Source organism: Gouania willdenowi, chromosome 11, assembly GCF_900634775.1.
Source record: "Gouania willdenowi chromosome 11, fGouWil2.1, whole genome shotgun sequence".
Lineage (NCBI taxonomy): Eukaryota > Metazoa > Chordata > Actinopteri > Blenniiformes > Gobiesocidae > Gouania > Gouania willdenowi.
The window spans coordinates 12,448,072-12,465,983 of record NC_041054.1 but is presented as its reverse complement, the minus strand read 5'-3'; the positions used below and the strand labels follow the sequence as shown (position 1 = coordinate 12,465,983).

At 38.6% G+C, this 17,912-nt stretch overlaps 1 protein-coding gene across 4 annotated transcripts in view; it reads right to left on the bottom strand.

Moving 5' to 3' along the window:
- Positions 1–17,912, bottom strand: part of runx1t1 (RUNX1 partner transcriptional co-repressor 1) — a 75,394-nt gene that overhangs the window by 16,074 nt on the left and 41,408 nt on the right. For all 4 annotated transcript variants that reach the window (XM_028461150.1, XM_028461152.1, XM_028461151.1 and 1 more), the window contains exons 2-5: positions 17,036–17,173; positions 15,663–15,904; positions 11,326–11,415; positions 3,401–3,582 (exon numbers count right to left, since the gene is read on the bottom strand). In XM_028461150.1, the coding sequence (XP_028316951.1) occupies positions 3,401–3,582; positions 11,326–11,415; positions 15,663–15,904; positions 17,036–17,173 (652 nt within the window). The remainder of the gene's footprint in view (positions 1–3,400; positions 3,583–11,325; positions 11,416–15,662; positions 15,905–17,035; positions 17,174–17,912) is intronic.

Here is a 17,912-nt window from a genome sequence, read left to right as displayed (position 1 = left end):
ATATTATGTAGAGAACCTTGTTTTGTTTTGTTGTGATGGGGTAGGTATATATAAGCTTTGCTTCAACCTACACCCTTTCGGTGGATGAATTGGACAGTTGAGTATTTGTTCTGTACTTTTTTTTGTTTGTGAAAACCGCCGACATAAAAAATAAAAAACTCACAGTATGATCATTTAAAAAAAAAAAAAAAAAAAAAAAAATCAAACAAACCGTAATAATGTGGTGTGTAGTCCATCATGTGTATTTTCTATTTTTAATATTGCGATATCTTGCTGTATGATACATCGTACCACTTTTAGATATTCCCAATCCACACTGTTCATAATTGCCAAGGACCAGTAAAAGAATAAGGTTTTTAGGCCTAGTTAAAATCGCTACTCCTCTGTTATTCGTGAATGGACTGGGCTGAAATTTGGTAGCTATAAACTATGGATGTGTATGCGTCGACGCTCGGAGCGATTTTTGGGCCCAGATGGACATCATGGGACCCCTCTAAAAAAAAATTAAAGTGAAAATTAGAGTGAAATTTTCACTCACACACTGAAAAAATACTTGCATATGCGACCAATGTGATTGCAGTCTCGAGCCCTATGAATTCTCGGGAATGTGGTACGTTCTATTCGGCGCAGAGACGTTCCACGGGACCGGCCGTAGTTCATCCGAACTTGTTATTCATTGTTTGCTCCATTTAAGAGCGAATACATTACTGAAGTATTGGTATTATCCATGCTCAGCTATTATTATATGATATTTTAAAGGTGGAATTAGCATTAACACCATGTGTGCATTTTCCCCTCTTTTTTTTGCATATTATTCATGCTATATTGAAATTTTCCAAGTTGCTCACCGTATTAATCAGAGTCCACTTTCTCTAATCAAGGGTTCATGTTGCAATATCCTAACAAAGGCTCTAATAAGTGACAATGCTGTGCAGAGGTAAGCAGAAAGCAGAGGTGCTTAGCCAGCCATATTGGTGCAGGAGCCTCATCTGTATGTGTTATCAGCCCATCTCCCAAGATACACACACGCACGCACGCACGCGCGCACACACACACACACACACACACACACACACACACACAGCTGCCAATACATGAAGTCCACTCACGCACTCACATGGGATAGAAAACCTCAGACATACACTCACACAAAGAGACTGAATTTTCTCGCTGAATACAGATGCTCACATACATTCCCATCTTTCTTTCCGCAGTTTCCCTCCACACGTGCACATCCTCTCCCCTTAAGCTCACTCCCCAATGCACCAGACGTCCCGCAAATATGCAGGTATTACAGAAAAACCCTGCCTATCTGACTGTTGGGAGGCAAACAGAGGTGAGACTTATTAATACCACATTCAGCATTTTTGTCTGCAAATATAAAAAGTACATTTTTTATTTACCAGGCCTTTATAAAAAATGTAAACTGCTGGGACTTGCTCTTTGTTGAGGGAGACTTGTAACTTGGCCAAAAAAATAAAAATAAATAAAATAAAATACCAAGTACCAGTAATGCATGTGTTGAGGTGTAAGATTCACAATTCACATCACTAAAGCTAAATTCATGTAAACGACTGGTGTGATTCATGATGCAGCTATGACACTCATTCACTTTATATTATATTACTGTATATTTGATTACATTTCAATTAACAGAAGGGTACTCATTAACTTCTGTGCATGTATTTATATGTATTTATTCAGGATATAGCTGTATCAATGAACATTTAATTGGAAATATGTGAGGTTCAGATTTTCATCAGTCCCATTATTAGGTTACAAACAATAACAAGACGATAAAAATGACTGATGTAAAGTGCTTACTGCAATCCACTCAGCCCTATTGCATCGGTTGGTAAAGTGCCAGAATGTATTGCGTCATGCCGACAGCACATGTGCAAATGTTTCAATATTATTGCAATAAATTAATAGGATCATAGGTCTTGAGTATAGATAAAAATACATATGTGGACACAGTTTAGATACATGACCCTGTATTCAGACACACAAATGTTATAGTGATAACAACTCCCTGATTCCAAAGACTTGAAAATAGCAGTTTAATACCTTTCTTTTTTTTACATATCTGAGCACAAAAGCATCTAAAACCTGCAGGGTTTAAAACCAAGTCTGGATACTGATGGTGTTCAATCAATAATAAAAAGTCAGTATGAGACACAGATTGTACCATGTTGTGTTCTATGTTTAAGTTTTGTGACAAAAGAAATCACTTTATACCAAATGCATTTTTAATCAGAATAGAGAAAGAGCAAGAGAAGGTAGATAGGAAATAATCGCTCGTAATTAAAGCCCAGTAAAACTCCGGAAAACAATAACCAGGAATAAATAGTTGCTCCCTGGTAAAGATAGCAGCTCTAACCATCGGTACAATGATAAACTTGGTGATATTACAGCCTGTACATGCACTACAGGGACGCATTTACTCCGTCTCCGGGTTTTAGTGTCATCCGTTCGATGAAGCCTGTTCCGTTTGCCGATGTCCTTGTGTGTGAAATAAGTCTGTGTGAATGTCCGTATGTTTCTGCTTTTTTCCATCCACTCTTTTCATATAATGTCGACTCTAGTCCAGGCGGCCATCCTGGACAATGTCTTTACCGCGCATCATCGCCACTGGCCAGGCATGTGCAGAACGACTGGAATGAACTTGAAATGGAATTAAATGTTTACAAGAAAGAGGGATTATTTAATTCGGAATTAAAATCGGAATAAACCAGCCACTTAAATCAGATTTAAGTTTCATTCGGAATTACATTTCCATTCAGAAACAAGTGTTTACAAGGTCAGTTTAAAGTGGATTTACCTTTTAGTCTGAATTAAAGCTCCCATGTAAACGTGACCAATAGAAAGCTTGTAACAACATACATATGATGGACAGCATCACAATGCAAGCAGTACACGTTCACACTTTCTATTAGGGCACAGATGTCTTTTCTATCCTTGCAGCATGTGTTCAAAGTAGGTGTATTCGTGTTTGTGTGTGTGTGTGTGTGTGTGTGTGTGCGTGTATGTGTGTGTGCATCTAACTAGGTTTTCTCTCTGTTCCATTAAACGCTGGAACCAGGAGCTGAGATGTCCAACGGAGCACATCATGAGGCCGGTGGCGCTCTGACAGACTCTTCCCATACATGCTGTTACACATCACACTATTGCCTTGAGTTGGCTCAGCTCGAGCCTGTAGACTAATGCAATGGGCTCAGGTGGATGCAGGCGGCCTCAGAGGGATTTATGCATGAGATCAAACATTAGAGGAGAAAAAGAAGTCTCTGCCTTTCTAATGCAGCGAGGCGGTGGATTTATAAACTCCACATTCTGACTGCTGTGATTGTGCAGCAATTTATACCAAAGTAAGAAGAATAAAAAGTCTAAAAGTTACACTCACCTGTCAGGCGTTCTTCTCTTGCCGTTCTCGTTGACATCCAGCAGCAGCTCAGAGGAGTCGACTGGGGAGGTGGTGCTGGTGTCCAGCAGTAGCTGCTCATGCTGGGCCAGGTACTGAGCCGGGTTCTGCTTGGCCAGCCTGGCACAGTGCAGCAGCTCCCTCTGAAGGAGCGGTAGGTTAGCCTGCACAAGATAATAGGTAGCCTACATTATTGTGGGAAATAGTACACTTCAATGCAAGATATTTAAAAAAAAGTCACATATAAACAAACCTTTTGATATTCTTAAGATATTTATCTAAAATGTTAACATTCTCTAAAGAAAGTGTCTATTTGTACGATTGCCGTACAGACAACCCCCGGTTCTATTGGTACGGTTACCGACGTACAAGTACGTAGCGTCTTAGGGTTATGGTTAGGTTATAACCCAATATCGCAACATTTTTTAGGGTTAGGTTTAGGGTAAGGTTTAGTCTTAGTCATACACCCTAAACTGGCCAATGACTGACCCATCATGTGACCTAAACTGGCCACAAAGGGGCAGTGTACGGATAAAACTTCTGTATATTGATATGGTAACCGTACGGATAGCCACTGCCTTCACTAAATGAAACCACAGAAATAAACTTAAGTTAGGAAAAATTAGGGATGTCCAGATACAACTATTTCACTTCCTATTCAAAACCGATATGCCGATATAGATCCAATATGACATCAGCGCGAATCATACACATCTTTATTATTTTTTCAGCAATGTGAAATATTAGAAAAAGCTTGATCAATAGATATTACTCAGTGAATAATAGAACAACTATACAATAGAACAACAATATGCATGAGAAAAAGTGACCCATTTATTATAAACCAATGGGTTATATACATTTTAACCTTAAACATAACAATATTCATCAATTAAATAAAATAAAAAAACAAACTAGAAGACCATAAAAAAAAATCTAATGAAAACAATATACGTATATTAAAAAGGAGATTTTTGATGCAGGCCAATATAATCAGATAGTTTTTTTCAATATTGGATTGGGACACCATTAAAAAACAGCTTTACTAAAAAAGTATTATAGGCATACATTTCACAACGTAAAGCTTGAATAACATAAGCAATATTAGATGATGCTCATGTCTAACACACTCCGGTTTCTGTGCTCCAGAAAAATACAAAGTCACATATTTACATCCATTTGTCCAATTTTCTGTTCTTAAAAACACAAATTTGAGGTTACAAAGAAGGTTCCATTTTCCAACATATCAAAGCGCCGCATCATTCTGTGACTGAAAATGCATTAATGCCAGTAAAGTTTCTCTGTGTCGTACACAATTTGAAAATAAAAGCAGCTATTTTCAGTCTCACTGACATACTGTATCGGGGAGGGGGCTGCTTTTCTTTAGTGGACTCACAGGGCCACGCAGGTATGTGAACATCCACTTCAAAGGAAGCATTTTGAGGCAAGGAGATGAAAGTCTTGCATCAGGTAGCCTCAGAATTAGAATGGGGGATAGTTTGGCGGGGTACATCACAGGAGTCTTTGCAAGTTTGAGGTCCGTTAATCTTTGTTTTGCAAAAAAATAATAATCTCTCTCAAAGTCTCTGCCTTGTTTTTGTCTCTTTTCTCTGATCCAGTCAAAGAACTCCAGAGTTTTAATCTCTTTCATGTACTTTTCAACTTTTATAAGACATTAGGAAAGGCATTAACTTTGACTTCCACAGTAGTTTGGTTTGTACTACTTGCATACATAAACAGCACCAACAGAGTCCACACATTATTTTGTTAGAGCAGGGACAAGTTGTAGATATCTCACTCACATTATCCTACAGAATTCTGGAAAATTACATTCTAAATTCTGAAAAAAAATTAGTTGCAACTTGAAATATTTCTTACAAGTGAAAGTCGTATGTGGTCCTTGAACTTAGGTGAATTTGACATCCACTGCAATACTGGGATCATTTCATTCAGTGGAAAAAGTAGACGTAAGCTGTGCCCTACTTGCATTTCATTTCATTTCGTTTATCACAGTTTATAGCAACAAAGTAAAACCAATTGTGAGCCAGATACTGTAAGGGCATGCATGCAACCTTTACGTCATTTATACAAGCATTGTGTTATCCAAATATTGCCAACATAATGGCCTTCAGTTTTCAATATTACACAGTGTAAAATCTAATATATTGGGAAGATTATATATTGAAAAGACTTTTGGATTTTTTTCCAAAGAAGACGGAAATCCTGACTCTTTGTCCTACTTGGAATTTCTGCCGTTGCTCTTTGGACCAAATGCCATACGTTAGGAGGCTACGAGCAAAACTTTAACTCACTTAAAGCTCTTGAAAGTTTGTTTTCAGCTTCACCATAAACACACGTTTGTTGACATTTTCGTCCACCGCACTACGGGATGTGGAGTCACGGAGACGGGTGCATAAGTGATTTTAGTTCATTCATGACAAATAGAGAGAACAAAATGGAACAAAAATGGCATCAAGCAAATCACTATTCTCCATTCTTGCTGAAAGACACAAGAAATCACATTAAGAATTAAGTAAAAAAAACTATCTTATGCATCCTTTTAGGGGACTCCACATCCCACAATGCAATGTAATGCAAACGTTTCCAAAAATGCCAGGAAGAGAGGGTTTAGAGCGACAATTTTGACCTTTTTGGAGTAAATGATGTTTGATTATTTGATTTATGAGGCATACACTATATTTTATCTAATAAAAGCAGCTTTGAAGTAATCTGTTGCACAAAATGCATGTACACCTGACAATTATCCAAGTTATGGTAAAGATAAAGAGACATCTATTAGGCGACTAAGTAATAAAGGGCAGAAATATAATAAATCACGAAATGAAAAATAGCGGGCACTGCTATTTTAGAGTTATTAATGTCATAATCACATGAAAATCTCTGCAGTAATTGACTATAGTAAAAGAAATGCTAAGTGCTGGCCATCACTTTACCTGCTTGAGTTAATGGTCTGTTAATAGTTTATGATCGTAATTACCCTCTGAAAAAAGAGCATAAAATTGATTGCTTTGACCTCGGTGAACTCTTATATTAATTAGAGGTCACTTTAATTGCCAGATGGATGTGGGAAGCATTAAGAGAAAGACTGAGGCAGGAAATGCAGACCAGTCATTGGACGGATCATTTTTCATCTGGTGATTTGCCTCCGTAGTATATGTTAACCTAGATCTGCTCCTACAGAACAGGAACAATGTGAATAGCAATCAGCTGCAGTGACAGATTCATCACAGAAATAAGCAGTTTGGGCCGCTATCTTTTTTTGTGACGAGCGAGTGGAGGCTGACATGGTAGCAGGTGGCCAGAAACGGTCCGACAGTGGCAGAAACGTGGCAATAAAAGGGTGAAAAGTGACTAAAATGAAGCAAAAGATGTCAAGAGTGAAAAAAAATGTGCAAATAAGGAGGAACCAGGTTATATGTAATAGTGATCAACCGATTCATCGGCCGGCCGATTTAATCAACCGATTTTTGCGTGTTTTACGTGTATCGCTATCTGCTGCGTTTGCCGTTTCACTTTATAAACAGAGTGGCTGCTCCGTGTCGCTGCAGACAGAGTGCAGAGAGCAGAGCCCCTCCCCCCACTAGCAGAGCGTGAAGCAAGCTCTTCAATCCCAACGGTAGGTTTTAAACTTTCAAAGCATCTTTCACCTGTTTCATTTAGCGGTTGTTCCGTGAATCCATGTGTTGCGTCGCATTTCTAGTTAACGAGCAGCTGGCTGGAGGTTTGGTGTGTGTGTTTCTTTCTCTCTCTCAGCGCTGCGCTGAGAAGTTTTTAACTTTGAGAACCAGTTTACGACTTGTTTGATTATTTATTCTTGTTAATGTTGATGCAATTTAGAACAGAAACTTGATCAGTTTGTTGCTTAATGCGCATCTGACATCATGTAATTTTCTTCTGTTAATTTATTGTCTGGGGTTGTGTTGGAATGAATTATTATTCATGGTTTCTTTTTGTGTTTAATACTATAATTATATATCTTTAATTTAACTCAGTAATCCTGCTAATAAAATATATCAGGCCAACTTTTGTCAAAGCAATTTTCAGAACAAGGACGAACAGTTATTTTTAATAATATTTCATGAGATGTTTCACTTTATTTTTTTATTACTTGTTCTACATCACCTGTTTTCATTATTTTTTTTTAAATTATTTTTTACTTTGTGTTGTTCTACCTCACCTTTGTTCATTTCAATAAATGTTCCTTTTTTATTGACTTGTACCATTTGTTATCATCTTTGTATAATATATATAATGAGGGAGCAAAATATCGGCTCAAGAAAATCGGCAGTCTGTATCGGTCATCGGCTAAGGCTGATGGGAAAAAAAAAAAAAAAATCGGTATCGGCATCGGACTTAAAAAAACCCATATCGGTCGATCCTTAGTATGTAATGGCAAAGGGTAGCTTAAGGGTAGCCAAAGGAAATAAGTAATAATGGGTTAAAAAGTTTCCCCCTTTTAAGGTTTTCTGGGGGAATAATAATTAAAATGACGACATAAAAAGCCACATGTTGAGTATCACTGACTTAATAACAGCTTCTACATGGTGTCACTAATAATGTGGTGGGCTGGTCTGGATATAAAATGCCAGGACTGATTTTTTACCCCAGTCCATCCCTGGTTCAAATGTACAAAAAGACAAGAGAGAAATCTTCAGCTTTTTCTTTCCGTTTATGTAGTTTTGTTCCTAAAGAGGAATTGTGACATTATTTTTCATGCCTCTGCTGTTTCCAGTCACGACTATAGACGTATTCAGTCTTTTGTCTGCCTGTGGTGTTCTTAAGCATGACAGCAAACAAGGCACTTGACAGCAAAGACATGGGCAAACTTTTGAACCCCCCCCCCCCCCTTAAAAAAAAACGAGCGTAACTTGAAACAGCAAAACTCTAGTCAGCTTATGTTCCCCCCATGGCTGCCATCAAGCCAGTGCATCACGTCAGCGGCTTAGTGTGGTTTATGATTGCCTCCTTCCAGTAAAGAGCCTCAAACTATTTGTGGTTCAGCCTTAAAGAAAAGGGGTGAAAAAAAATAAAAATCAAGTGAAATTGAAGCGGGTTGGAGGGGTTAGACTCTGCATAACATTAGCCTAATGAAAAAACTCATGCCCTGACTCGCAATGTTGCAGCTGTGTTTCGACGCACCTATAAAAGCTCCCCCCACACCTCCAAATGCTCCCTGCTACCATATGGTGGCTGGCATTAAAAGCCCCGCAGTGGGAGGACACTAAAATTAGACTGAGGATAGAGCGAGAGGAGGAGAGGCAGAGAGGGAGCGATGGAGAGAAAAAGAGTTGCATTTTTGATTCCACAGCTCTCCCAGTTATAGACTAACCATCTGGCAAGGAGAGGAGAGGAGAAGGGAAGGAGGGACCAGAGGATAGAAGGATGATAAACAGTGGACGAAGTAAGAGAAAAAGGAGGCACAAAAAGGAGAAGGTGGAGGACAAGAAGAATACCTATTGTTAAGGATGGAAGAACAAAGAGAGCTGTTTGTTGACTAAAAATGTTCATCGTTTTTATCGACTGCTTTTTTTTAAAGTCACAATAACGAGACTTCAAGTCATGAAAAATGACGTGTGAACGAAAACAAAAAATATCAAAATATCTTGATATTTTCGTTAACTATTAAAAATGTTTACATCCAATCAGAACTAAGTTTGTTTTTTTGGAAGGTATCCAATTAAAAACGCCTTTTGTTGCGTGGAAGGCGGGACAAGCCAATAAGTCATCCAATAGGTTGTAATCAATTTGAGTCGACTAAATACTTTAGTTGACTAAATTGAAATAGTCCTGATGACTAAGTTGCATTTTCGTCAATAAACTATGACTAAAACTAAATCCAAATTTGCTGTGAAAATTAAGACTGGTTTTGTACTGGAAGTTCTACTAAGACTAATTTCTGCTGTTGGTGATTATGGGGCTCCGGTTGTAAAGTTGTACATGCCTGAATAAACAAATACTTTTGACCAGATTTACAGAAACATTTGGGATATTTTTTTCTTGTAAAAATATGATGTCAATGATAAATCTAAATGTTACATTTAAATCTAAATGGGAAATGTGAAATCTAAATGTCACGGGCAAAACTAAATATTTAGCTAATATTCAAATGGTAAATGGACTTGATTTATATAGCGCTTTATCACCACACTGAAGCAGTCTCAAAGTGCTTTACATATCAGCTCATTCACCCAATCACTCTCACATTCACACACCAGTGGGACAGGACTGCCATGCAAGGCGCTAGTCGACCACTGGGAGCAACTTAGGGTTCAGTGTCTTGCCCAAGGACACTTCGACACATAGTCAGGTACTGGGATCGAACCCCCAACCTCTCGATCAGAAGACGACCCACTACCACCTGAGCCACAGTCAAATTCAACATGTAGATTTTGCATATAACATTTAGGTTTAGATTTACCATTTAGATTTATATCTAACATCTAAATTTAGCATTTATATTTAACATTTACAATTAGCATTTACAATTAGCATTTATATTTAACATTTACAATTAGCATTTATATTTATATTTAACATTTAGATTTAGATGCATCATTTATATTTAAATGTAACATTTAGATTTAACATTGACATTATTTTTTCACAAAGTTTACAAATAATTCTGTAAATCTGATCAAAAGTAACATAAAAAAAATCCACATAAGTTTTGTAAATGTGGTTTGTTGCTAAATGTTGCAAAAAGTTGCTGTTTATTTTAGCATACACAACTTATGATCCTGATCACAGCTGAAGTGAAGTCACTTTAAACATGTACATTTTTATGCAGAGACTTTGTAAAGTAAGAAAGTTAAAATTATGCTCTGAATGTATTGATAATAAGAGTATACTCCCAAATGAAAAATGATTTCATAGATCTAAAAGTCAGCAAACTGCAGGTTAATAGAGTAAGTGTGATTAGGTGATGTTTCCATGTTTGATAGAAATCATCTTCAATAACAAACAAACATACAAAGCGATGATGTTGTGCCGCCCATGCTCTCCATCTCTCACTACCAGTCTATACTATTGATAATGATCCCAGGTTCAATTCGACCCGTAACATGATCTGAACCGCTCCTGCACACACATCCCTCAATATAAACTCAAAGTCTCATTCATCATCTTTGCCTGCCTGACAACAAAAAGAAAAGAAAAAAACAAAACAAACCCAAAAACCCATTCAACCATGACCAGTCTTACCACCAGGCTGCTCCACTTCTCTCACCCTCTCTGACTTTCAGCACATGCACTTATCCGAACACAAAATGCACTTAAATGACCACTGCTCCACACCACACACATCCCTCTTCATATTTACCTGCCAGCAGCATGGCCAGAGCATCGCTTAACTCCTCACTCTAACGACTCGATATGAGAAACATTATAGTACAATGGGAAATTCAGCTTATAGAGGAAGGGAGGAAAAAAAACAGATTCCCCACCAGAATGGATACATTAAAGGTGAATTTCTCTTCAAAATAACATGTATACTGTATTCTGCGTTACAGACTGTACAGTAACTTTTATTCAAAACAAAAATGTGGTTATCAAACTAAAAAACTGACCATATTTAGTCCAAGGAAAGGGGTAACTGTTGAAATGCACTACTTAATTCTGATTTATGAACACGTGGGTGAAAATAGGGGAAAAGCCCAGTACTGGAGAACAAAAACAGTGTGAGTCAGAAGAAAAACAGCTCTAGGTGGAGGTAAGAGTGACTTAAAGCTGCAAACAGAAGAAACACTTCACAAATAACCAGAAAACATGGATAAACATGGCCATAAGCACACACATCTGGATCTGGGTTTGCAAAATGCTTCCCAGGTTCACTGATCAGGCCAACATCCACGCCGCCCTCTGCACAAATTATACGTTTAAACATCTACCTTCAGAAACGGGATGACAAAAGGTCGCAGGGGGAAGTTGGTGGCTTCTTGGAGCTTGGAGTGGAATTCTTCGATAGTGAGCGTGGAATTCTGGAGGAGAGACAGACAGAAAACACATGAAGGCATGTGGAAGGCATTAAGTGATAATATTACTTATTGGAAGCTAAGCTATATCCTGGCTTGAAGTGAGTGTTTTGGATTTGATAATATGAAGCACATGGGTAGACCTCAGTGAAAAAAAACACGAAAAACTAAAGTTTACATCTCAGTTAATTAACAACGACACTCCTGGAATTGACTTCACTTGGACTTTATATTTAGAAAAGGTAAATAATAGCACAGGTAGGTTTTTAATGAATCCAACTATGAACACATCTAATTATAGATTGGTATTTTTGGCATCTTACTGCCTAAAACTACAAGTTAAAGATGAACTAAACCCTGAGGTTTTGGCTGACGTGCGTCCAGGAAATTCAAAAAGTGCTATGGTTATGGGCGGGGCTCCTGGCACAGTTAGCCACGCCCAGTCTAGACTATAAAATCGCCAAGGAAAAAGCTATGCTATGCTAACTAGATACTCAGTACTCACTATCTCTCTCTATTCACAATTCTCTCAATCCAACCCATTCACCACAGATTGTAGAGCCAACAGGTGATAGTTTTTATAAAAGGGGCGGGGCTAACAGTGCTGGTTAAAAAGTTACCAAAACACGGTGCTCGGACGAGAGTCGCTTTCAGCGCTACTTCCATCTCTCCCGTGCGCAGTTTGACGACCTGCTGACCCGCATTGGCGCTCGCATCTCCTACCAGGACACCAACTACAGGCGCTCTATGCCAGCAGAAGAGAGCCTGTCTATCTATCTCCAGTTAGTGTTTTATTTTCATTATTCTTAATTCATCACGGTTGGGGAACGCTCCTGATTGGTCAACGCGCTGCGATATGTCCCAAAAGTTCAACAATCCCAAGTCCAATGTCGGCCATACGTCCAAAAGCTTAAAAATGCATCACACAGGAGGCGCGGGATGCGTAGCGGGACCTCCGACGCTCCCTAGAAGTGTGTCCACCATATGTATATGTACACCTGCCGCTTTTGACGCTTTCAACACGTTTGGTGTAAACGGACCATTAGATTTTTACAATTAAAATGCTTTGACTTAAATGTCAAAAGTTGGACAAGAACCAATAAACAACACTACTTCATATCAAATACATTTGTTTTCAGCAGTTTTCTTTGTACATACTGCCACCTACTGATATGGAGGAATATCCAATGACCCTCTAAACTTGTTTATTTTCTTTCTACTACAAAGAAAGGAGTTTTATCCTATACGTGGCTGGAATGACTGCTCCTAATCACCATGGCACATGAGCCTTTTATAGCAGTGCCAACAGGCCTGGGTGAACTCTCTTTAGCAATGACTGTCTGCCAAAAAGGGAAGATAAGATCAATAGAGTGGTGACAGTGGCCCTGGAGCCTGTCGTGTTTAGTTGTGATGTTGTTTACAAGGGTTTATATTACACAGAATGCATGTTTGAGGGAATAATGTCAAAGTTGTGGATTGATCAAAAGCAGATTATGTTGGTCATTGAACAATCTGCCAAATCTAAAGCGTAGAGGTTGTCATTTCTTCTTCTTCAGATTAGTGCAATCTGAAGTTAAGGAGAAGCAAGAGACCAAAATATCAAAGATGCAGAAATATTTATGTCCTCCCCACACTCTCAGTGTTATTTCCCAAATCTGAATTTTGTTACATTCAGTCTTACATCTGTTCATCCAGATTGCGAAGGGCCTGTTCTTGACAGCTAGTGAAGCCTCCTGAGTCACAGTCTCCCACTCTCCCCCAGCACACAACCAGCTAATTAACGGTGTCACTCTCTTCAATGAGGCAGGGGGAGGGACGGAGGGCGGGTGTGCACGAGAGGAACAGTGGGGGGAGAGGGAGAAATAGAGAGTGATGTGGTGGGAAGGGAAGCACGCCAAAAGGACACATGAGAGGCACGCACACACGCAGACGGTGAGAAAAACAAACATTGCGCCGCCAAAAGGAGGTTATGCTCTGTGTGGCTAATTAAAAAAAATTCCTCCACCTCCTCCTCTTCTTCCTCTCTGCACAACATGTAATATCTATTTCTGTATTCCCTCTCTTCCTCACTCAAAGTTTCTCACATCTCAAAGATGTATGATAGATCTTCAGATTTTCCATGCTCGTAAGATAAGGTGAAAAGCACATCTGTCTATTTTCTTGAAATTAAAAAAACAGGCAAAAAAAAAACTCCCTCACAGCTTCGGTATTATTTCTGTCTGTAGACTTAATGAGTAATACATCGTTCATCTATATCTGTAATTTATTTCTCCGGGTCCCAGTGCACAGTGTAATCCAACTTCTTCAGGGCACTTGATTCGTGCATGGGGCGGATGATGGAAGGTACACATGTTCACTGTTACTGGCAATGGAAAGATATATCCTACATGTTTTAGAACTAAAAGAAAAAACAGCACATCATGTTCTCTAACTTTGTGAAAGCTGGCTGCAGACAGGTTAAATAGAAGATCGCTGTCAGACGCCTTTATATGGCAACTTTATTGGCGGCTTAGTCATCAAGCAAAAACTAGTAATATTTTTTTGTAATAATTTTTTAATCTATGCCTCATAGATCAATGAATCAAACACAATTTAGTCCAAAAAGAAAATAAAAAACGATGAAAAGTTTGTTTTCATCTGCACCGTAAACATGCTGTTTGTTGACATTTTTGCGTAAAAAAACTTGAACCACTTTTTTCTGCTGAATACAAATGTATTTGGGTATGTCAGAGTGACTTCCCTCTTTGGGTTGAATAGATTAGATTTTTTAGTATAGACTGAGCATGTCTTAACTGCTCCAGGAGCCCCGCCCATAATCAAGGCATTTTTTGTATTTCCCTCCGAGAGGCAGGTCAGGAGAAAGCAGGGGTTTAGTTACTCTTTAAGGTGTACCTTTCATTCTTTGATTATTTCATTTTAAAACCAAATCAAAATAACAAACAGTGAGGTTGTTTAGTTTGACTGACTTAAAACCAAAATACGGAAATGCCAAAAACAAAATAAGCAGCAATTTTATGTAAAAAAAAAATAATATATATATATATATACATATATATATATATATATATATATATATATATATATAAAACTATTCTTCTGTTTGTTTGATATTTAAATATTTACGGGGAAATTAGAGTGAGAGCTGAAGTCCGCTGCACCTGGTTTCCCTCCACAGGACCTGGACCAGGTCTCCGCACACAATAGGACTGTTAAGAATTTATTTCAGCAGTTTTCTGGTCCTGCTCATGTTTTCATGCAGTCTGTGGATGTTTTAGCTCGTAAAAAGCAGCTCACGTTTGTTTTATGGTGTAGGCGATCTTAACAGTGTTACGATCCAAATAGTATCCAAATATTCTGGTGACTGACTATCGACTGTGAGGCTGGTGTGAGGAACAATATAGATGTTATAAATACCGCTAGCCGCTAACAGCAGCCGTCAACACACATTGAAGTTGATCAAAAGAAACGAGGAGCACCAGGAGATTCATACACCAGGTCTGGTTCCTTTTTAATATCATGTGCATGTTTTGCGCAACATCCTTATTTTTGGTTTTGATTTATTTATGTATTAATAACGTTTCAATTCACTAGTAATGTGACTTATGCGTTGCTCAGTCACCCAGTCACCAGTTTATCTGGATACCATTTGGACCGTAACACTGTTCGGTAAAGTTGGCAGATATTCAGTTTCGTACTTCCAGCATCAATAACTTTTTAACGAAACATCATCGACGCACAAATTACGCCTCTGCCATCGGTGTGAGGTGGACAACATGATGCAAGAACATTTGTAATTCAATGTAGCAGAGTAAAAGTCTGTCTGTCGGTCCCCTCCGTGTAGTCACATTAAAACATGAAGCTCTTGTCCTAGTTTCCACGTAAATATCCAAATATCACACAAATGTAATTTTAAAACAGAAAAAATGTTGCTTGTTTGGTTTTTCTGTATTTCTGTTTTGGTTTTAAGTCAGTAAAACAAAATAACCACACTGTTTATTTGTTATTTTGTTACTCTTAGTGTTAGTTGGAAACAAGAATTAGGCAAGAAATGTTGTCAGTTGAAAAAAATGCTATCGCTAGTGTATAAAGAATTTTGCTACAATGAGAAAATAGTTCCAAGACTGACATGTGAGAGAGCATTGCTTTATATTTTGACATCACTTGAAAAAAAGTGAATTAAGTATATATTTTTTCATGTTTTTGTGAAGTCCATTGCTAAAAACATTGAGCTGCTAGGTGCTAATGCTACTTACCACCAGTCCCAGCACTAGGGTGCGAACTCGTTCACCAATTTCAGGAGAGATGTCGTTTCCAAACTGCTGTAGAGTCGTAAGGAAGCGCTTGAGCTTGCTGAGCTGTCGTGCGCCACAGGCCGGAGGAAGTTGCTGATTGGCCAGAGAGGATGAGGACGATGAACTGGGCCCATTGCTGTAGCCGTTGGGAGGTGACGGAGCACCATTGAGCGCTGTTGGAGAGTGGCTGCTGCCATTGGTTACTGTGGGGGTGGGGGGGAAGGGTGGCACATCTTTAAAAAATCCTTTAGCTAAATGAGAATTTGTAAATCCACATGTGAGCAAAAGTATCAAGTCAAACCTAAAACAGGCTGACAAACAGTCAACTTCATAGAGATTTAACCACTGATGTCAAACTGTGTTCAAATCCGTGAGAACATCAGCAATCCTTAACATGTGTTTCCAATCCGTGCGGCATGTTTGATCCTTTGTTGCAACCTCTTTTAAAAACATTTTTCAGAATTTAAAGAGACAAAAAGAAACGAGGCCTCTTTTCTTGTTCTTTTTTCTCTTTGACTTTTTCCTTTTGGTCTAAACAAGTGGGGGCCGTGTGTGGATGTGTGCCCCATTACACAGGAACACAGGAGCAGTGTGTGTTTATTGTGTGTGTGTTGTGGGAGTTGGTGTACAAAGAGATACAAGGCAGGAAAAAAAAGCTCCCTCTCTAATGAGATTAGGTTTTGACTAGTGATCCACTCACTCCCCCTCTGGCCACCATCCAACGCCGCCACTGTACAGAGAGCAGGGAGAGGAGATACTCAAACTGCATCTGGCAACAATTATGTCGGATGGAAATCAAAGCGTACTGCTTTGTTAAAACCTTCGGCATGCGTAATGAGAGAACTGGGCCGTTCCTCCCTCACTGCACGGAAGCCCCGACGTTAATTGTGGATTCTGACCAAAGGAGAGGGGAAGACACAGACGGCTACAAAGGGTGTGATTGAAAAAGAGCTACATAAGGTCTTCCGTTGCAGAGAGCACCATTACAAACACGGTCTTGAGTGCTTGGAGCGTTGTGTAAAACAGGGTCTCTGTTTCTTTGATTGTAGTGCACTTCATCCAAGTGGTTAAGTATGCACTTCTTAGTGAATACTGGGGTGTAATTTGCTCGTGCTCAAGCTCTCAAGGCAAAGCTGCAACAGTTTGTTGGCCTCCGTACTTACTTCAAAATGTTTACTTTGTTGGTTGCATTTGGTCAATAAAAACTATTTCACTGTTTTATGACTAAAAACGTGAGTACGGAAATATATTATCAGATATCTGAAGGAAATGACTTGTAGGTTACCTTAACCATATTATATATAAATATATATATATATGTTTTCTTTACTCACATGTGGTGGGTGTGTAGGAGCTGTTACGAGGCGCTCCTTGTGTACTGGGCGGGGGAGGCATGGTTGGGGGTGTCAACCTGGACTGTGTCTTGACGTCCGCAGGTGAGTCGGGCATGATGCAGCGCTTCTCAGTGCGATCTGCAAAGGAAGGAAATGGATAATTATTATTAACTACCAGAATTAACTGTACAATTATTCATCACTTTAACAGCTTCGTGATTTTACAGTGTAGATGGCTCACTGTACTATATACCTGTATATATCTGTATTTGTTTGTACATTTGTAGTATTTTATTACTTTTTTCCTGGAGGTGTGCGCTTGTATTAAATCCCTTTTTAATTAATGGTGTTTTATTTAATTATGTATGTTTTGTTTTATTTTCTATGTTTTAGTGTTTGTTTTTTTGATTCAATTTTCTGGAGCATCTGTAAAAAAAACTATTTCCCCTTGTGATAAATAAAGTATATTTCTGAATACAACTACATTCTTAAAATAATGACTATAATAGAACTATAAAGAAATTCAAATGCACTTGATCTGGAAATAGATCATTTTCATTTATATGCTGTGAATATCCAATAGGTAAAGAGGGGGGAGAAAAGATAGAATAACAGACACGTAGACAGACGGACACCTGAGGAAGGATATAAATCTACATTTGAATTCCATCGGTGTCGACCGACAATCATCGCGCTGCAAACGGGGAAACACACATCGTCTCTCTTGAAAACTGTAGTGTTGAACGCTTTCTAACATAATTCTACACATATTCCTACTCAAGCTGCTTTTTCTGGGAATCTACTTTCACATCTGTTCACGACAAAGCACCAGCTGATGAGATGAGCAACTTGTTTGTGGAAATAATGTACCAGCAGG